This window comes from Bufo bufo, chromosome 2 (genome assembly GCF_905171765.1).
Source record: "Bufo bufo chromosome 2, aBufBuf1.1, whole genome shotgun sequence".
In the NCBI taxonomy this organism is placed as follows: domain Eukaryota; kingdom Metazoa; phylum Chordata; class Amphibia; order Anura; family Bufonidae; genus Bufo; species Bufo bufo.
The window spans coordinates 447,623,501-447,645,377 of record NC_053390.1 but is presented as its reverse complement, the minus strand read 5'-3'; the positions used below and the strand labels follow the sequence as shown (position 1 = coordinate 447,645,377).

The window sequence follows — 21,877 nt, the reverse complement described above, 5'->3', positions numbered from 1 at the left end:
AAAAAAACATTGAGGCACATTATTTAAGATGGGGCTTTACATTGGGGGCATTTATTAAAGCTAGGGGTGGTTAAAAAAAATTATATACTGTGGGGTACATTTATTTAGCTGGGGGCCTACATGGGGGCAATATAAAAGATGGGGACACTATAAAAAAATTATATACACTGTGGGGGACATTTATTTAGCTGGGGGCCTACATGGGGGCATTATTAAAGCTGGGGGCAGCAAAAAAATAAAAATTCCTACAGTATGGGGGAAATTATTTTAGCTGGGGGCCTGCAGTCCTGTGGGTGTTCTCAGAAGGGTGGGTCAAATTCATTCATTTTTCATGTCCGTTTTTAGCGGACATGAAAAACTGATGCAAAACGGACACACGGCCAGAAAATGGATGCACACACTGATGCAAAATGGCCATTAAAAACTGAAAGTGTGTCCGTTTTTAACGGATTTTTTTTTTCTGTCGGGTGCATGAGGCCTAAGGCCTCTTTCACACGGGCGTTGCGGGAAAATGCGCGATTTTTTTAATGCGTTTTGCACGCGCGTGAGAAAAATCGGCATGTTTGGTTCCCGAACCCGGACTTCTTCACAGAAGTTCGGATTTGGGATCGGTGTTGTGTAGATTTTATTATTTTCCCTTATAACATGGTTATAAGGGAAAATAATAGCATTCTTAATACAGAATGCTTAGTAAAATAGTGATAGAGGGTTAAAAAATAAAAAAAAACTATTAATAAACTCACCTTAATCCACTTGAACGCTCAGCCTGCCATGTCTTCTTTATTTTTTGATGAAAAGGACCTGTGGTGACGTCACTACGCTCATCACATGGTCCATCACCATGGTTATGGACCATGTGATGAGCACAGTGACGTCAAAGGTCCTTTTAGCCAGGTCCTGAAGAAAGTAAAAAGAAGAGGAGATCCGCTACGCGATCAAGTGGATGGGGTGAGTTAAATTTGCTTATTATTTTTAACCCCTTAATGGACATTTTACTAAGCATTCTTAATACAGAATGCTTAGTAAAATGTCCATTGAGGGGTTAAAAATAATAAACAAATTTAACTCACCCCATCCACTTGATCGCGTAGCGGATCTCCTCTTCTTTCTACTTTCTTCAGGACCTGGCTAAAGGACCTTTGACGTCACTGTGCTCATCACATGGTCCATCACCATGGTGATGGACCATGTGATGAGCGCAGTGACGTCACCACAGGTCATTTTCATCAAAAAATAAAGAAGACCTGGTAGGCTGAGCGTTCAAGTGGATTAAGGTGAGTTTATTAATTGTTTTTTATTTTTTAACCTCTCCATCACTATTTTACTAAGCATTCTGTATTAAGAATACTATTTTCCCTTATAACCATGTTATAAGGGAAAATAATAAAGATCGGGTCCCCATCCCGATTGTCTCCTAGCAACCGTGCATGAAAATCGTACCGCATCTGCATTTGCTTGTGGATGCTTGCGATTTTCACAGTATCGGAAAGATACTCATTGGAATTTGGGCCCCTTTGCGCACCTAGGCTGCAAAAAAGTGTCACACATGTGGTATCGCCGTACTCAGGAGAAGTAGGGCAATGTGTTTTGGGGTGTAGTTTTACATATACCCATGCTGGGTGAGAGAAATATCTCTGTAAAAGACAACTTTTCCCATTTTTTTTATACAAAGTTGTCATTTTACAGAGATATTTCTCTCACCCAGCATGGGTATATGTAAAAATACACCCCAAAACGCATTGCCCTACTTCTCCTGAGTACGGCGATACCATATGTGTGACACTTTTTTGCAGCCTAGGTGCGCAAAGGGGCCCAAATTCCATAGAATATCTTTCTGATTTCACAGGGCATTTTTGACGCATTTGGATTCCAAACTACTTCTCACGCTTTAGGGCCCCTAAAATGCCAGGGCAGTATAAATACGTCATATGTGACCCCATTTTGGAAAGAAGACACCCCAAGGTATTCCGTGAGGGGCATGGCGAGTTCATAGAAGATTATTTTTTTTTTTGGCACAAGTTAGCGGAAATTGTTTTATTTATTTTTTGTTTATTATCACAAAGTCTCCCTTTCCGCTAACTTGGGACAAAAAAGTTCGATCTTTCATGGACTCAATATGCCCCTCAGCGAATACCTTGGGGTGTCTTCTTTCCAAAATGGGGTCATTTGTGGGGTGATTGTACTGCCCTGGCATTTGAGGGTCTCCACAATCATTACATGTATGGCCAGCATTAGGAGTTTCTTCTATTCTCCTTATATTGAGCATACGGGTAATAAGATTTTTATTTATTTTTTCCGTTCAGCCTCTGGGCTGAATAAATCGTTGCCGGAATTTTTTTAATATTTTTTTTATATACAAAGTGTTTGCCAAAGCATATGAACACCGCCCCTCAGCTCATAAGCCTCGGCAAACGTATCTTTTCTACTGCAGAGGAGAAATCTCGTCTTGCAGCGCCGTATATACCGACTTTTGTGTAATCTGACAGCAGCGCAATGCTTCTGTCAGAATGCACATCAGTGCTGCAGCTGGTTCATCGGTTGGTCCACCTAGAAGGTAAAAAAAAAAAAAAAAACAGGCCGCAACGCAATCAATTTATTAATATTAACTTTATATAACATTTGAAACAGAACATTAACTTTTATAAACTTTATTGAACTTTTGGAACATTATTTTTTTTTACCTTTTATAGGACAAACCTCTCCTTCCCCATGGGACAATGTGCAAAGCGCAAATTGCCCAGAGATGTGGCGAAGTACATTATGCACTTTGTCCCAGGTGAAAGGAGAGGTTTGCAGCAGCTCTGTGTGAAAAGGCCCTAATAGCCCTGTGTGCCTGTCCTGTGAAACGCAATCCCTATGCTAAGTGTTACCTGTGTCTGGTACTTCTGGAAACACTCCCCTAAGCATAGGGCAGGGTGGTCAGGGCAGTCAGGACAGAAATAGTGGGTGTCACGCCTTATTCCACTCCTGCTACAGACACAACATCTTTTTCGGGGTGGTGGTTGGTTTGAGGTACCAGCAACGACATTGGGGAAATGTTGCTCGTGTAGACGGCTCACTACACTGGTGGATGGGGCCACAGAACCTCCTGGATACAGGAGGTTCTCGATGATCTCTTCCTGAAATTTGAGGAAGGATCTTGTTCTCCCAGCCTTACTGTAGAGAACAAAACTATTGTACATTGCCAATTGAATTAGGTATACAGACACCTTCTTATACCAGCGTCTGGTTCTGCGGGACAGTAAATAAGGAGCCAACATCTGGTCATTGAAGTCCACCCCTCCCATGTGAAGGTTATAGTCGTGGACTGAGAGGGGCTTTTCAATGACACTGGTTGCCCGTTCAATTTGGATTGTTGTGTCTGCTTGAATGGAGGAGAGCATGTTCTTCGTTACACAAGGCAGCCCTCTCCCCCCTTGCAAGACGGGTGGTAACGAGCCGTTGGGGGAATCCCCGGCAACTAGGTCGCGCGGTGCCACAGCAGCCAATCTGTTCTAGAAACAAATGCCTGAAGAGGGGCAAGCTTGTGTAGAAATTGTCCACATAAAGGTGGTACCCCTTGCCAAATAAGGGTGACACCAAGTCCCAGACTGTCTTCCCACTGCTCCCCAGGTAGTCAGGGCAACCCACCGGCTCCAGGGTCTGATCTTTAACATAGACACTAAATTTGTGAGTATAGCCTGTGGCCCTTTCACAGAGCTTATACAATTTGACCCTATACCGGGCGCGCTTGCTTGGGATGTATTGTTTGAAGCCAAGGCACCCGGTAAAATTTATCAGGGACTCGTCTATGCAGATGTTTTGCTCAGGGGTATACAAATCTGCAAATTTGGTGTTAAGGTGGTCTATGAGGGGCCGAATTTTGTGGAGCCGGTCAAAAGCTGGGTGGCCTCTGGGACGAGAGGTGCTATTATCACTAAAGTGCAGGAAACGCAGGATGGTCTCAAATCGTGTCCTGGACATGGCAGCAGAGAACATGGGCATGTGATGAATTGGGTTCGTGGACCAATATGACCGCAATTCATGCTTTTTTGTCAGGCCCATGTTGAGGAGAAGGCCCAGAAAAGTTTTAAATTCGGAAACTTGGACGGGTTTCCACCGGAAAGACTGGGCATAAAAGCTTCCCGGGTTGGCGGCTATAAATTTGAGTGGTATACCGGTTTGTTTCTGCCACGACTAAGTCTAAGAGCTCCGCAGTGAAGAACAGCTCAAAAAACCCCAGTGCCGATCCGATCTGAGCTGTCTCAACCCAAACTCCAGACTGGGCGGTGAAAGGGGTAACTACTGGTGCGGCTGAAGATGGGGGCTGTCAATCAGGGTTTGCCAGCACCTCAGGGACTCTAGGGGCTCTACGGGCCTGTCTGTGCGGTGGCTGCGACGGGGGAATTACTGCACGTGCCACCGTACCAGCTTCAACTGCCCTTCTGGTGCTCGCCACTTCACCATGTTCTACGGCAGTGCTGGTACTAGGTGGGCTGCGCTGCTGGTGTATGCCTCACCACGTAATCCGACAGCGCCAGCCCCACTCTGCTGCCCTTGAAGCGGATCCTGCGCAACCTGATGTCTAGCAACACAGGGCCGGGTTCGCCTGGTGGTATCGGGGACCTCAACCTCATCGTCCGAACTTTGGGTCAGACTGCCACTGCTTTCTACAGGTTCGAATCCGCTGGATTCGTCAGATGAGGGTTCCCATTCCTCATCCGACTGGGTCAGAAGCCTGTAGGCCTCTTCTGAAGAATACCCCTTATTTGCCATTTGGTCAACTAAATTTAGGGGGTATTCCCTGAGACTACCCAAGAAAAAAAGCAAGCCGCAGCGCTTGTGTAGTGAATGTGCAGTGATAAAAAATAATAAAAATTTTTGTCATTGGGGCGGGCGTGGGTGAACGCACGTGTGGGCGACCGATCAGGCCTGATCGGGCAAACACTGCGTTTTGGGTGGAGGGCGAGCTAAGGTGACACTAATACTATTATAGATCTGACTGTGATCAGTTCTGATCACTTACAGATACTATAAAAGTACCAATGCTGATTAGCGATACGCTAATCAGCGAATCAGTGACTGCGGTGCGGTGGGCTGGGCGCTAACTGAAGCTAACTACCGAAGGGGCCTAAACTAATCTAAACCTAACAGTCAATACTGGTGGGGAAAAGAAAGTGACAGTTTACACTGATCATTTTTTTTCCCTTTCACTAGTGATTGACATGGGTGATCAAGGGGTTAATTGGGGTGATGGAGGAGTGATCTGGGGCTAAATGTGTAGTGTTTGGTGTACTCACAGTGATGTGTGCTCTCTGCTTTTAATGTGTTAAATGGCTTGTGATTCGATTTTTTTGAAAATCACCAGCCTGCCAGCGATGATCATTGGCTGGCAGGCTGGTGACGAACTCCTCCTGTAACTTTTGGCGGCCCGTACTGCGCGGGCCGGCTATGCGCGTAATCTCGCGTCTCGCGAGATGACGCGCTGATGCGTCAACGAGGAACAAACCACCCGCAGGACGCATCCCTGCGTTAGGCGGTCGGGAGGTGGTTAATGTACATTTTGGGGACAAGAATAGGACATGTTCTATAATTTGCGGAAAGCACACGGATGACATCTATGTGCTGTCTGTTTTGCAGACCTATAGAAATGAATGGGTTCGTGTGTGATTTGCAGAAAATGCGGATCTGACACACTACCCACAAAGTCAGAGATATTTGGCTTTCGGGTGAAATTTATGGAAAACTTAAAAAGTTCACGCTACAGTGATATTATATCATGAAAGTAGGGTATTTAAGTAGAAGCATGCAATGGTGATTTCTTCACCTCAAACAATTTAGGCTAGTGTCACACTAGCGGCAGCCTTCTCTGGCAGGCTGTTCCGGCGGGGGAACAGCCTGCCGGATCCGTGCTACCGCTAGTGCACCGTGCTGCAGCACAGCAAACATGATGAGAGGCAGCAGGAATATAACTACGACATGTAGTTTTATTCCGGCCGCCTCTCGGCATGTTTGCCGTGTTGAAGCCGGACCTCCGGCCCACCCCCATTATAGTGAATGGGGCCGGAGTGGACTTCTGGCGGCACGGTGGACTAGCGGTAGCACGGATCCGGCAGGCTGTTCCTCCTGCCAGAGAAGGCTGGCACTAACAAACCTCTCCACAGTGACTTGGCTGATTCCATAGGTTTTCATTGGGATTCAGGTCTGGAGAAAGTGCAGGTACCCCAGTCTCCAGCAGCCGTTCCCTAATGATGTGACCTCGATGAGCTGGCGCATTGTCGTCTATGAAGATGAAATTAGGTCTGTGTTGTTGCTGCAGAGGTACAATGACTGGGTTAATGATGTTATTCAAGTAGTATGGGCTTGTCACTGTACCATTCACATAGTGGCTGATGCATACCGCTCTCCTTGACGTCTCCAACATCGTTGGCAGCCATCATTTCTGCTTAGTGTGAATCGACTTTCATCAGTGAAGAGCACTGAGGCCCACAGGTCCCTCATCCAGTGAAGTCGCTCCCTGGCCCATGCAAGACAATGAAGCCTGTGGTCAGGTACCCTTGCAGGTCATCTAGCACGCAGACCACGCTGATTTAAACGGTTTTGAATGCTCTGACGTGACACTTGGGTGCCTCTCACCTCCCTTAAATTTGCCTGGAGTTGTCTGGCATTCATCATCCAGTTCTGCAGGGCATTGTTCACAATGAAGCAGTCATCAGTGTGGGATGTGGCCAAAGTACGTCCTCTCCTATGCCTTTCTGCGACTCTTCCAGTCTCTCTATCTCTGTTTCAACCTGTGATGACACTCTAAGCTCAGAGGCCACTTCCGTCTGAGAACACGTTGATCAGTTGTTAGGTGTCGTCTTGGTCTCATGATGTCAAAATGTGAACAGCATGATGAGGAGGACTGTTTCAATACCAATTCTAATTGAACTGGGAGATTTATTGGGAGATTTATGGATCAAACGCCTGTGAATTTTGCTGTTAAACTCCTTGTTAGAGAACAGCAAGTTGTGCAAAAAGTACTCAAACATTAAACAGTTGAACATGTTCATTTAAAAGTTTAGAGAAGGTCACATTAAGGTCACCTGTAAAGGTTAGGCTACTTTCACACTAGCGTTTTTGCTGGATCCAGCAGTGTTCGGCAAAAACGCTTCTGTTACTGATAATACAACCATCTGCATCCGTTATGAACGGATCCTGTTGTATTATCTTTAACATAGCCAAGACGGATCTGTCATGAACTCCATTGAACGTCAATGGGGGACGGATCTGTTTTCTATTGTGTCGGAGAAAACTGATCCGTCCTCATTGACTTGCATTGTGGGTCATGACTGATCCGTGTTGCTCCGCATCCCAGGATGGAAAGCAAACCGCAGCATGCTACGGTTTGCTCTCCGGTATGAGAACGGAATGCATTTTGGAGCATTCCGTTCTGTTCAGTTACAATGAATCGGGACAAAACAGAAGCGTTTTTTTCCGGTATTGAGACCCTATGACAGATCTCAATACCAGAATATAGAAACGCTAGTGTGAAAGTAGCCTTAAAGTGAATTTTAGGTAGGTGAGTAGTGTAGATCCAAAAATATGGTTGTTTACACGAGCCCTTAGAGAAACCCTCTTTGTAAATAGCTGCTTTGAATTGCACGTACAGCTTTTTGTGCTTTTCATCTTTATCTTTTGACACTGCCTTCCAATTATGCTGCTCAAATTATTATAATTTTCCTTATAAAAACAGTGTTCTCTTTGGGCACATTCCATGCTGTTAAGATTGAGCTCGGGTGCCATGGTAATGCTGTTTTTAGAGATTTCTTGTAAATGCAAATCAAAAGTGTACTTGTGTAAAAGAATGTTTAGGCAATTTATTTTATGGCTACGTCCTTGCAATGACAGATGTTCACATAAAACACATTTGTCATGTAGCATGGCAGCCAAGGTCTAGCTTGAGTGGCCATCAGATTAGTTTATGACGTAGGCCTCTGATGCAGTCTTTGTCACATGTAAGGGGTGCATATAAAGGGACCCCCTTTGTTCTTCAAGGCTCCTACGCTTCCCAGCACTTCCCAGCAAAATGACCACCACCACGATTGAACCTGGATTCTTTTAGAATTCAGTAAGGTCTGTTGGGCACCATTGGTATCCGTTGTACAACTGATCTGGTATTGCATTGTCTTTAGTTTATAACAGAAGCCGCAACTGTAGTGTGAACAGAACCTAATGTGTTCTGGTGATGGTCACTCAAGAATTAATAGATGTTATATTCTTCAGTTTCACACACTGTAATCTACAGTACACAGATTATTATTATTATTTTTTTCCTTCTTCAGGTTGATCGAGGATTGCCTATCTCCTTTGCCAAGCTCTCCATCCAAGAAGACTTCTAGTGCTAAGCGCAAGCAGTACTATATAAACCGTGCAATCCGAAACTCTGATCTGACTCCTAAAGCTAAAGGGCGCAAGAGTCTTCGTCGCCTGGAAAACAGTGAGAATATCCATGGGACGGTGCCGTTTGCAGAGTAGAAAAATTCTGCACGGCACCTCCCCTTAAGAAGCTGTCTTGTAGTGACAGGACTATTAGAACAAATTTGACTAGTTTAGGGCTCTTTCACACCTGCGTTATTGTCTTCCGGCATAGAGTTCCGTCGTCGGGGCTCTATGCCGGAAGAATACTGATCAGGATTATCCTAATGCATTCTGAATGGAGAGAAATCCGTTCAGGATGCATCAGGATGTCTTCAGTTCCGGTACGGAACGTTTTTTGGCCGGAGAAAATACCGCAGCATGCTGCGCTTTTTGCTCCGGCCAAAAATCCTGAAGACTTGCCGCAAGGCCGGATCCGGGATCAATGCCCATTGAAAGGCATTGATCCGGACCCGGCCTTAAGCTAAACGTCGTTTCGGCGCATTGCCGGACCCGACATTTAGCTTTTTCAGAGTGGTTACCATGGCTGCCGGGACGCTAAAGTCCTGACAGCCATGGTAAGTGTAGCGGGGAGCGGGGGAGCAGTATACTTACCGTCCGTGCGGCTCCCCGGGCGCTCCAGAGTGACGTCAGGGCGCCCCAAGCGCATGGATCACGTGATCACATGGATCACGTCATCCATGCGCATGGGGCGCTCTGACGTCATTCTGGAGCGCCCGGGGAGCCGCACGGACTGTAAGTATACTGCTCCCCCGCTCCCCGCTCCTACTATGGCAACCAGGACTTTAATAGCGTCCTGTGTGCCATAGTAACACTGAAAGCATTTGGAAGACGGTTCCGTCTTCAAATGCTTTCAGTACACTTGCGTTGTTACGGATCCGGCAGGCACCTCCGGCAACGGAAGTGCATGCCGGATCCCAACAACGCAAGTGTGAAAGAGGCCTAAGCTGCTTGTAAGATTTGAATTCCATTAATCCATTCACAATGTCATGCTCTTCCAGGGATTTTTGTAAGATTATTGGGCAGTTTCTCTGCCTACAAGATATTATCACAGATGCTTGGTTTACTTTTGCAGTTCTCAAAACTGAATTCGACTCAGCAGAGATCACATGCCTCTTCTTCACAGCAAAAATGTTATAACATGAACAGAATTGAGAAAAAGACCTTAATCCTAACTTCTACAAACCTATGAATACAGAATCAACCTAATCAAACTAAGGCCTCATGCACACGACAGTTGTTTTTCTCGGCCTCCGTTCCTTTTTTTTTGCGGATAGGATGGGGACCCATTCATTTCAATGGGTCAGCAAAAAAATGCTGATAGTTTATCCGTTTGTGTTCCGCGTCCGTTGTCCATGTTTCCCTTCAGCAAAAAAAATAGTGCATGTCCTACTTTTTTCACATTTGTGGACAAGGATAGGCATTTATTACAAGGGATCTGTGTAAAAAAATGGATCCTCCAAAAAAAACGGATGCCGCATCCGTTTTTTTGGGGCAGACGCACAATTTGCGGACACAAAAAACAACTGTCGTGTGCATGAGGCCTAATATGAAAAGTTGTTATTCTAAAAATCTACTTGCATATTATAAGTTATACCAGCAAGAATTAGTCTTTATGTAGAAAACTATGATTTAAATCAAGCCTTACTGACTAGTGATTTAATCGTGATTTAAATCAGTTTGATTTAAATCAAATCCACCCTGGTTACTTGCATTAAAGGGAGTATTCCCAGAATGGCCAGTCGTCACCTGCCCACAGAATTGGTAATAAAGGTCTGACCGCTGGGACTACACCGTTCACAAAACCAGGGTTCAATGCCCCCAATTTGAATGAAGCAGCTGTTGAGCATGTGCACTACTGATCCAATCAAAGTCTATGGCACTGCCAGCGAAAGCAGAACACTGTGCACATGCTCAACCACCAACCTTTCAAATAGGGGCACAGGACCCCATCCTTGTGTTCAGGGGGGTGCAACAGATGGGAGGGGGGGGGGTCCCTGCTGATGTAATTCTGGGACAACTGCTTTAACTTGTTCAACCAGGCTCATTTTACTCAAACCCCCGCCCCCCTTTCCGTCTCATTTTCTTTTTCTTTTTTCTTTTTTTTTGGAACTTGAGTCTTTGAAAGTCTAACATTTTTTCCATTTGGTTATATAAATAATTTTTGTGCCTTTTTTCGGTGAGATATAAGACTTTATTTTTATGTCACTTTTATTTAAGATTGTTTTTTTGTTTTAACTAGGACCTGTCGCCAATCCTGACATGTCTGTTTTAGTAACTACTTGCATTCCCCATGTAATAGTTCTAAAGCATCCATTCTTATGGCTCTATGTTGTGCCATTCCTTTATTCCTTCTAGAACTTATTAATGAATTGCTAGCAGTCTGCAATGAAGGTCCAGGTGGGTGTTACCAGATGGGGTGTGTCTTACTCTGTCCAATCATTGCTGCTGGTATCAGACTATGCAGAGACACACCACCAACTGGTAAAACTTGTCTGTACCATCTGCTGACGATTCATTCATAACCTTCTAGTAGAAATAATAACTGAATGGTACAACACAGTTGAGAATAGATGCTCCAGAATTGTTACATGGAAAATGTAAGTAGTTACTAAAATAGACATGTCTGGAGAGGCGACAGGTCATCTTTAATTTTATATAACCACATTGTGCAACTGAAATGTTTTAGTTTTTTTATGTCCCCTTTCCATAACAGTGGTGGAGCCCTGCCACGCTTCTGCAGCTACTTGGATGTTTTAAAACATTTGAGCAGATATATGAAAAAGCCACATGATGTTCATATGGTTTCTCTAGGAACAGCTGATGATATTTTGGGCTTGTTGCGGTTTGGAGTCTCACATGCCAGTGCTACCTAAGGCTCAGTTCACACCTGAGCGTTCTGAAAGGAGCGCTCTGTATGCGCGATTGTACGGGCGTTTACAAGCGCGCATACAGAGACAAGTGTACACACAGTGTCACGCGTTCCCGAAAGTCTATGTACGGGAACGCGCGACAAGCGCCCAAAAAAAACGCTCCTGTACTTGTGTGAGCGTCGGGCGTTTTACAGCGCGATCGTACGCGCTGTAAAAAGCCCAGGTGAGAACCATTCCCATAGGGAAGCATTGGTTTCTCCTTGTTGAGCGTTTTACAGCGCGTAGGAACGCGCTGTAAAACGCTCAGGTGTGAACTGAGCCTAAAGGAATGGAGAGCAGTCATTCAAGTTTTAGTGTGGAGCATATGGATGTCAAGTGGTTGTGGGCTCCCTATGTCCTTGGGCACTATGGAACTGCCCAAATGGTCCATCCACCGCTCTCATTATGCCTAACTTTGATTTACTGTAGGAATATAATTGAATAAGGGAGTTATAAATATATATATTAAAACGCAGCAGATCTGCCTCTTTTAAGATAAGTGACATTAATTTTATTTTATTTTTTTGCAGATCGCTATCTAATGAGTTTGCTAGAACGGGATGAGTGTGTTATGGATGACGTTGACTCTTACATGTGTGCATCTCCCAGCATATTTGCAGAAGCCTGCAATAATGAGATATACATTGAGGTAAGTTATAGGCATTAGATAGCTGCCTTACATCTGGTGGCATTAGAGGCAGAGCTTGTAAAGAGCTCATTTGCATCCCTTCCCTCCCAGAATTCCAGAGGAGCATGCATGGCCTATAAGTCTCCTCACGCTGATTAAGGCACTCTCTCCCCAAGGAGAGATAGTACCCCCTAACCCTGACAGGCCTCTCACCCAGTCAAGCCAGTACTCTCTGCTCTGCACTGATGAGGGGCAGTCACCCCGAAACAGCTGTCTGCAGATGAGTTGCTGGCTTATTTAATATCAGAGTCATGTCTCAAGGCTTAGCTAAAGAGCTGAACATTGACTTATAGGATAGCTGCCTTGCATCTGGTGGCATTAGAGGCAGAGCTTGTTAAGAGCTCATTTGCATCCCTTTCCAGTCAAACCAATGTTAGTACTAGCTGTTTAATAAGATTCCGTCCATAGCAACCGCTCCCTTTACAAGACTTCTTTCTGACTATCTTCTCAAGATGGCCACCGATGCCCTTAACCTGAGGCTAAGACCTCCCTCCCTAACTACCCAGAATTCATTTGGCTCATCTCGGGAACGCACAGCCTCACCCCAACCAATCGGCTTTCTCCAGACTTAAACACGCCCTCTTCCTCCTGAGTGGTTGATCGCAAGTTTTTTATTGCGAATATCGACACTATCCCGGTCCAACGGGAGCGCACACGCAGTGTTCGGGACAGCGCACTACTACGTTCTCCGTATTCTGTATATAGAAGATAGCAGACGGAGGACACCTGTTTTAGCCGCACCACTGAAATGCCTGGGGGAGGAAAGGACATGCTGCAATTACTAGGTAATTCAATACCTATACAAAAGTATTAAAGGGGTTCTGCAGTTTGTTTAAACTGATGATCTATCCTCTGGATAGATCATCCGCATCTGATCGGCGGGGGTCCGACACCCGGGACAAGTTGATACTAGTCGTGACATCACTGGGCCTGCGGTAAATAGTGAGAAGTCTAGTGGATGGTGGCTGTGTCTTTCCATTGAAATGTATAGAAGTTACAGCTTACACATTTTCTTCTATAACTCTCTAAATTCTGTTGGGGGCTGCAGCCGCTGTGAATTGGCAGTGGTCAATGGATCCCCTTTCCAAGAGGTGAAACCCGCACCTATCGGGCATTTTTGGCAGTCGGTGGATATGCCACTGGAATCTTTAAAGGCTATGTACACCGTTTGGAGTCACCGGTGTCCATTTTTATGATTGCATTTAACTTATTTTTGGCTAAAAATCATATTTTCAATTGGCCTTTATTAAAAATATTAAGCTGTTCAGTCACAGAAAAACAGTTAACCCTTTAACTGTGTGACTGGTACTCTCACCTTGTGCCAGTCATCTAATTACCCTTCTCTGTAAACTTCTAAGAGGTCATAAACACTTATTTAAAAGGGTTATCCAGTATCTACAACAGCCCCCCCCCCCTCCCCCCATATGCCAGGGCCATCTGTGGGAATATACTTACACCGCTTCCCGCGGCGCTCCTGTTCCCTGCACCACAGCGGGGACGAGGAGCGCCGCAGGGTAAGTATATTCCCACGGAGGGGCCCAGCACATGGGGGGCTGTTGTAGATACTGGAACCCCTTTAAGCCACATTCTTATTAGTAAGATAAAGACTTGAGCTATAATGAGTGTTTATAATGTCAGAGAGCAGAGATAAGGAGCCTGTCAGATTAGCTGGCTGACAGAGCAGAGAGAAAATTCAGATCCCTCTATTAGAGCATCTCAGCCCTGTACAGAAAAAAGGTTTATATATTTGTAATAAACACCAATTGAAAAAATGATTTTTAGCTCAAAATAAGTATAATGTAATAATAACCATTGTACTTGCTGGATTTAGTTATATAATACATAGTAACATAGTACATAAGGCCGAAAAAAGACATTTGTCCATCCAGTTCGGCCTGTTATCCTGCAAGTTGATCCAGAGGAAGGCAAAAAACCCTGTGAGGTAGAAGCCAATTTTCTCCACTTTAGGGGAATAAAAAATTCCTTCCCGACTCCAATCATGCAATCAGAATAACTCCCTGGATCAGCGACCCCTCTCTAGTAGCTATAGCCTGTAATATTATTAAGCTCCAGAAATACGTCCAGGCCCCTCTTGAATTCCTTTATTGTACTCACCATCACCACCTCCTCAGGCAGAGAGTTCCATAGTCTCACTGCTCTTACCGTAAAGAATCCTCTTCTATGTTTGTGTACAAACCTTCTTTCCTCCAGACGCAGAGGATGTCCCCTCGTCACAGTCACAGTCCTGGGGATAAATAGCTGATGGGATAGATCTCTGTACTGACCCCTGATATATTTATACATATTAATTAGATCTCCCCTCAGTCGTCTTTTTTCTAAAGTAAATAACCCTAATTTTGATAATCTTTGAGGGTACTGTAGTTGCCCCATTCCAGTTATTACTTTAGTTGCCCTCCTCTGAACCCTCTCCAGCTCTGCTATGTCTGCCTTGTTTACAGGAGCCCAGAACTGTACACAGTATTCCATGTGTGGTCTGACTAGCGATTTGTAAAGTGGTAGGACTATGTTCATATCACGGGAATCTATGCCCCTTCTGATGCAACCCATTATCTTGTTGGCCTTGGCAGCAGCTGCCTGACACTGGTTTTTGCTGCTTAGTTTGCTGTTTATTAAAATTCCTAGATCCTTTTCCATGTCAGTGTTACCGAGTGTTTTACCATTTAGTATGTACGGGTGACTTGCATTTTTCCTTCCCATGTGCATAACTTTACATTTATCAGTGTTAAACCTCATCTGCCACTTATCTGCCCAAGCCTCCAATCTATCCAGATCCCTCTGTAGTAGTATACTGTCCTCTTCAGTGTTAATTACTTTACACAGTTTAGTGTCATCTGCGAAAATTGATACTTTACCATGCAAGCCTTCTACAAGATCATTAATAAATATATTGAAGAGAATAGGGCCCAATACTGACCCCTGAGGTACTCCACTAGTAACAGTGACCCAATCTGAGTGTGCACCGTTAATAACCACCCTCTGTTTTCTATCACTCAGCCAGTTACTTACCCACATACAGATGTTTTCTCCCAGTCCGAGCATTCTCATTTTATATACTAACCTTTTATGTGGTACAGTGTCAAATGCTTTGGAGAAGTCCAGATATACGACATCCATTGATTCACCGCTGTCAAGTCTAGAACTTACCTCCTCATAGAAACTGATTAAATTAGTCTGACATGACCGATCCCTCACGAAGCCATGCTGATATGGTGTTATTTGCTTATTTCCGTTGAGATGCTCTAATATAGCATCTCTCAGAAAACCTTCAAACAGTTTACCCACAACAGATGTTAAACTTACCGGCCTATAGTTTCCAGGCTCTGTTTTTGGCCCCTTTTTGAATATTGGCACCACATATGCCACGCGCCAATCCTGTGGAACATTCCCTGTCAGTATAGAGTCCGCAAAAATCAGAAATAAGGGTCTGGCTATGACATTACTTAATTCCTTTAGGATACGGGGGTGTATGTCATCCGGTCCTGGCGATTTGTCTATTTTAATCTTTTTAAGTCGCTGATGTACTTCTTCCTGGGTCAGACAGGACACTTTTAATGGGGAATTTATTTTTGCATTCTGCATGTCATCTGACAATTTATTTTCCTCAGTGAATACATTGGAGAAAAAAATATTTAACAGCTTTGCTTTCTCCTCGTCGCTCTCTGCGACTCCCCCCTCATTACTCTTTAAAGGGCCGACACCTTCAGATTTATACTTTTTAACATTTATATAATTGAAGAACATTTTTGGGTTAGTTTTACTCTCTTTGGCAATTAATCTCTCGGTCTCTAGTTTGGCCGCTTTTATTTGTTTTTTACATGTTCTATTTTTTTCCTTATAGTTTTTCAGTGCTTCCGTGCTACCCTCCTGTTTTAGTGTTTTATATGCTTTCTTTTTGTCATTTATTGCTTTCTTTACAGTTCTATTTATCCACATTGGTTTCTTTTTGTTCCTTAACCTTTTATTACTATACGGTATGTACCTCTCACAATGAGATTTTAGGATGTTTTTAAAGATATCCCATTTTGTGTCTGTATTTGTGAGGACTTTGTCCCAGTTAGTTAGGCCTATGGCCTCTCTTAGTTGGCTAAATTTAGCTTTTTTGAAGTTTTGGTATTTTTGTTCCTCCCTGTAGAAACGCTCTGTTAAGAGATAATTGGAAGGTTATTACTTTATGGTCACTATTTCCCAGGTGTCCCCCGACCTGCACATCTGTTCTGTCAGGTCTATTGGTTAATACTAAGTCCAGTATGGCCGTCCCTCTAGTCGGGTCCTGAATCAGTTGGGAGAGGTAATTGTCTTTGGTTATTGCCACGAACCTGTTTCCCTTATGAGATATACAAGTTTCAGTTTCCCAGTCTATATCTGGGTAGTTGAAGTCCCCCATAATAACCACCTCATTATGATTTGCCGTCTCGTCTATCTCGTTTAGTAGTAGATTTTCTGTGGACTCTGGTATATTAGGTGGTTTATAGTAAACTCCTATTAGTAATTTATTGTTGTTTTTAGCTCCATGTATCTCTACCCACAGTGACTCCACATGTTCATGTCCCTCACTTATATCTTCACGGAGTGTGGGCTTTAGACAGGACTTTACATAAAGGCAAACCCCTCCCCCTCTCCGGTTTTGACGATCCTTTCTAAACAGACTGTAACCTTGTACATTAACTGCCCAGTCATAGCTATCATCCAGCCATGTCTCAGTTATTCCCACTATGTCATAGTCCTCCTCACACATCACTAATTCCAGTTCACCAGTTTTATTAGTCAGGCTTCTGGCATTAGTATACATACATTTGAGAGGTTTATGCATATTTTTTACCCTACACCTTTCCTTCTGAACTGTTCTAGTCCCTCCTTCCATTCCTCCCCCATTCTTATTACCTTGCCCCCGGTCTCTATCTGCACTATCTTCCCCTCCTATAACGTAATTACCCTCCCCCCCAGTCCCTAGTTTAAACACTCCTCCAACCTTCTAGCCATCTTTCTCCCCAGCACAGCTGCCCCTTCCCCCATTGAGGTGCAGCCCGTCCCTACGATAGAGCCTGTAGCCGATAGAGAAGTCGGCCCAGTTCTCCAGGAACCCAAACCCCTCCTTCCTACACCAGTTCTTGAGCCACTTGTTAATCTCCCTAATCTCCCGCTGCCTTTCTTGTGTGGCTCGTGGTACAGGCAGTATTTCGGAAAATACTACCTTTGAGGTCCTTGCCCTTAGCTTTTGACCTAAATCCCTGAAATCATTTTTAAGGACTCTCCACCTACCTCTAACTTTGTCATTGGTTCCGATATGGACCATGACCGCTGGATCGTCTCCAGCCCCTCCCAGTAATCTGTCAACCCGATCCGCGATGTGTCGAACTCTAGCGCCAGGAAGACAGCACACTGTTCGGCGATCACGGTCTTTGTGACAGATTTCCTTATCTGTTCCCCTAATAATGGAGTCTTCCACTACCAGCACCTGTCTGGCCTGCCCTGCTCTCCTGGTTCCCTGCTTACTGGAGCTGACATTCCCCTGACTGGCAGAGGAAGTGTCTGGCTGCAGCAGTGCCGTCCCCGGACTGACATCCCCCTCCTCTGCCAAACGTGCAAACTGGTTGGGGTGTGTCAGATCAGGGCTAGCCTCCCTGGCACTCTTCCCTCTACCCCGCTTTCTAACTTTTACCCAGCTAGCTACCTCACTTTCCTCAGCCTCCTCTCTGTCACCCTCCCCCTCATCTACCCCAAAGAGTGCTTGCTCGGTGAGAAGCAAACTCTTTTGCAAATTATCAATGCCTCTCAGTGTTGCAACTTGCCCATTTAGAGACTCGATCTGCGATTCCAAACGGGTAATTTCCAGGACTGCATACATCATGCAAGATGTGCACTGGACTGCGTTGTAAATTGTGCAACACATACTAAATGGTGATTACAACAGTAAAAAAGTAAAACCAGTATAAATGATTTAGATTTAGACCCTGTCTGCTGTAGTCATTTTGTAATAGTGCAGTGGCTTTTAGTGTGTTTTTTTATTTCTTTGTCTCCGCACAGATTTGGAATGATTTTATGAACCGTTCTGGAGAAGAGCAGGAGAAAGTGCTCTTTTACCTGGAGCAGGAAGTGAGGAAACCTAGAGAGAAGATGAATAAATGCAAGGATGAGAGGACAGGTATTTGAGTGCTTATTATCTGATGTAGCATCTGTGAATAACATTTACTAATATGTATGTAAAATCTTTCCCGTCCTGGCGTCACCTTGTGGATGCCCATGCAGTCCAGCCTCTGTCTCAGCACTGATCAAGTGCCTGCAAAATCTGCTGTTGTCCATTCCCGATTGTGTATTTCAGCAAGTGCAAGCATCTTTGTATTTCTAAACTGAGAGATCTTGTAACTAATCGCAAGTTCTTGTGGTTAGGGATAAAGCACTGAGTTTTTGATCTACTGTATACCAGATAGGATTATGACTTCACTGTGCAGGCCCCTCCTGTGAGGGTGTGTAGTGGTAACTTCAGAGCATATAAGGTCTCTTTTTCTTTTTTTTTCCCCTCTCTAATTTTTTTTTTTTTTTTTTTTTGGTGAGTGTTTCTCTTTAATTTTCTTTCCACCATTTTAGAAGATCCTGCTTATACCCCTGAGGAGTGTTATCAGAGGATCAGCCGGAGTCTACGTTGCACCCTGAAAAGACGCCAGATACCAATGGTTAGTAATTTTTAATTTCCTCACTCTTAATCATTTTAATGCTGTCACTGCCAGAACAAGTTTTACACTTTTAAAAACCCAAATAAGTAGATACAGGGCATATTGTGGTAAAGCCAACCAGCTCTTTACAGTAAAGGGGTCTGTAAGAAGGTACCTGGAATCATCGTGGATGGAAGGTATGTGTCACCGAGGTTCCTGGCCTCGGTGAAGTAAGAGCCGGTATTTTATGTGTCAGCAGCAGCTATTGCTAATTGACACTGTGAGATTTAGCATGGCTGTCATAGCTGATCCGGGACGGCTCTTACTGGGAGTAGTCAAAGTGCTGGGTGGGTGACTACTCCCCATGTTCCAGGTAGGGTTGTTGCGGGTATCGAAATTTCGATACCCAATCAATACTTTTGTTCCGGTATCGATACGATACTGGGCTGCGCTGCTGCGCAGTCTAGTATCACAGAACATGAGTGTGCTGCTGTCGGCGTGCTCATGTTCCCTCAGCAGCACAGGGGAGAAGGAAGCAGTCTCTCCCTCCCCCCTGTGCCGCGCTGCCTATAAAGAGAGAGGGGCGGAGGAGGGGCAGGCGCACTGCGCCACCAATGATAGGAGCTTTCATGGGTCCAGACTTTAAGTAGCAGGCTACATAGAGTGGCGCCCAGGGATCTCCCTGCACTTACTATTATTCCTGGGTGCCGCTCCGTTCGCCCGCTGTGGCCCAGTTACCGTCTCTTGCTCCGTATGCTAATTACTACTATCGGAGCAATGGGGAGGAGACATCAGCTTCTCTCCTGGGCTTTTCTTCTCCCTGGCTGTAGCGCTGTCCAATCGCAGCGCAGAACGTCACAGCCAGGGAGAAGGAACGCCCAGGAGAAAGGGCGATGTCTCCTCCCCATTGCTCCGATAGTAGTAATTAGCATACGGAGCAGGAGACGGTAACTGGGCCACAGCGGGTGAACGGAGCGGCGCCCAGGAATAATAGTAAGTGCAGGGAGATCCTTGGGCGCCGCTCTATGTAGCCTGCTACTTAACAAAGTCCGAACCCATGAAAGGTCGTCTTTAACTTTGAATACAGGAGGCAGGTGCTGGCAGCAGAATCAAATAGCCGGCACCCTGCCTCTGACAGGGAGCTGCGATCAGCGGCAGTTAACCCCTCAGGTGCAGCACCTGAGGAGTTAACTGCCGCTGATCTGCTGCAGGCACCCGCCTCCTGTATTAAAGGTTAATTATCATTGGTGGCGCAGTGCGCCCGCCGCCCTCAACCCCCCCAGTATTAAAATCATTGGTGGCAGTGGCCACAGGGTCCCCTCCCCTTCTCATTGGTGGCCGTGGCAGCTTCTGATCAGAGCCCCAGCAGTGTAATCCTGGGGCTCTGATAAGTTACCATGGTAGCCAGGACGCTACTGAAGCCCTGGCTGCCATGGTAACATCCCTGATGCTGTGTGCACAGAGCAGCAGGGAGAGTGTGAGGTCCTATTCACCCTGATAGAGCTCTATCATGGTGCATAGGACAATGGATTAAAAGATCCCAGGTTCTAGCCCCTAAGGGGGGAAATAGTATTAAATAAAAAGTAAAAATAAAGAATACCAAAATATTTAGTATAAATCACATCCTTTTCCAATTTTACATATATATATAAACAATAAATAAATAAACATATCACATATCGCCACGTCCGAAAAGTCCAAAGTATTAAAATATTTTTTAAAAATCTATGCGGTGAACGCCAGAACAGAAAAAATAAAAACTGCGTGATTTGCCATTTTTTTAAATGCGGAATGCACGTGGCTTTTTTGGTGTTTTATTTTTTTCATATGGTATCGAGTATCGCAATACTTTTTTTTTTATGGTATCGAAATCGAATCAAAAATTTGGTATCGCAACAGCCCTAGTTCCAGGCATAAAAACCAGCCAGCACTGCCAGCTGTGGTGGATTTACCTCCCTCTGACAGTGGAGCTCAGGAGTCTGTGTGCTGTGAACTCAGGGCTGTGCTGGGATTTGAGGTTTGAGCCCGGCTGGAGGACTTTGGCCCCTCTAAAGGCGAACAGGCCGCCTATGGACTTGATGAGGCTTAACTGCTAACAGGGTGTGAATTAACACCCAGGAGAAAAGGTGACTTTTTATTGCTTATGGACTTTCCTTGTCTGTGAACAAACACCAAGCTACCTGCGTTTTGTGATACACATTATCTGCATTTTGTTAAACACCAATGTGTGAATAAAGACCGCTGTTTGATTCAAGAACTGTGTACTTTGCTTCTATACTGCATCCGCTAGTCCTAACTACCAGAGCGAATCCCCACAGTACCTTTTGTGTAGTTTTCCATCAAAGCAAAAGAAAATTAAAAAAAATTCTAGTTTGTGATCAATAGTCTGACCTAAACAAACCCCGAGACACCAGCACCTCCTAAAAATAAGTTCCAGATGTGTAGCCTTCATGCACATGTGTACTGGTGAATACGTGAACATAATATACCAAAAATCTCTATTGTCCAGATAACAGTAGTCCTCTCAAAGATTACACTGATGTCCTGCTTAGTTGCAGAGGCTGATTCCACGTGCAACTGCTCATCTCTCTGGTAGAGATGAGTTTAAAAAAAAAAAAAACACCCCATCCAATCCAAAGTTTTATATATATCCCTCCTAAGCAATGGAGCATCACTGGAGGCGGTATAGCGGGATAGATGACGATAATGGACTCTGTAAGATATTAACACCGCAGAAGGCATTTGAAGGGTTTCTGTCATCAGAAAAATGGTTATGTAGCTGGCTGACATTAGCGATGAGCATAACTGTATGACTTATATCTCCCTGCCTGCCGCCGTTCGCGCTAAATAATGACTTTTATAATATGCAAATGAGCCTCTAGGTGCTAGTGGGGCGTCGCTGCAGCACCCAGAGGAAGGATCTGTAATATATGTTGATCCGAAACATGTTGATGAAATGAGCCTGATGTTTGGTTTTTAAGCACGTTTCCTAATAAAACACGCACTGCGAGGTAAAGCTGGACAATCTACGTTTTTTGCAGCACCTAGAGGCTCCGTCCTCTCTCCCTTTGGCACGCCCTTGTAAAGGTGATTGACATCCTCGGTCTCCTCCGTATCCCGCGCCTGCGCCGTCCATTTTAGTATTAGGCGCAGTGAGTGAAGGATGGCAGCAGGTGAGCGTCCTTCACTCACTGCTCCTAATACTAAAA

The 21,877-nt window shown here is 44.8% G+C and overlaps 1 protein-coding gene across 2 annotated transcripts in view; it reads left to right on the top strand.

Moving 5' to 3' along the window:
* R3HDM4 (R3H domain containing 4) overlaps window positions 1–21,877 on the top strand; it is a 71,681-nt gene that overhangs the window by 32,903 nt on the left and 16,901 nt on the right. For both annotated transcript variants that reach the window (XM_040417534.1, XM_040417533.1), the window contains exons 2-5: window positions 8,304–8,458; window positions 11,840–11,958; window positions 18,043–18,160; window positions 18,604–18,689. In XM_040417534.1, coding sequence (XP_040273468.1) covers window positions 8,304–8,458; window positions 11,840–11,958; window positions 18,043–18,160; window positions 18,604–18,689 — 478 coding nt within the window. The remainder of the gene's footprint in view (window positions 1–8,303; window positions 8,459–11,839; window positions 11,959–18,042; window positions 18,161–18,603; window positions 18,690–21,877) is intronic.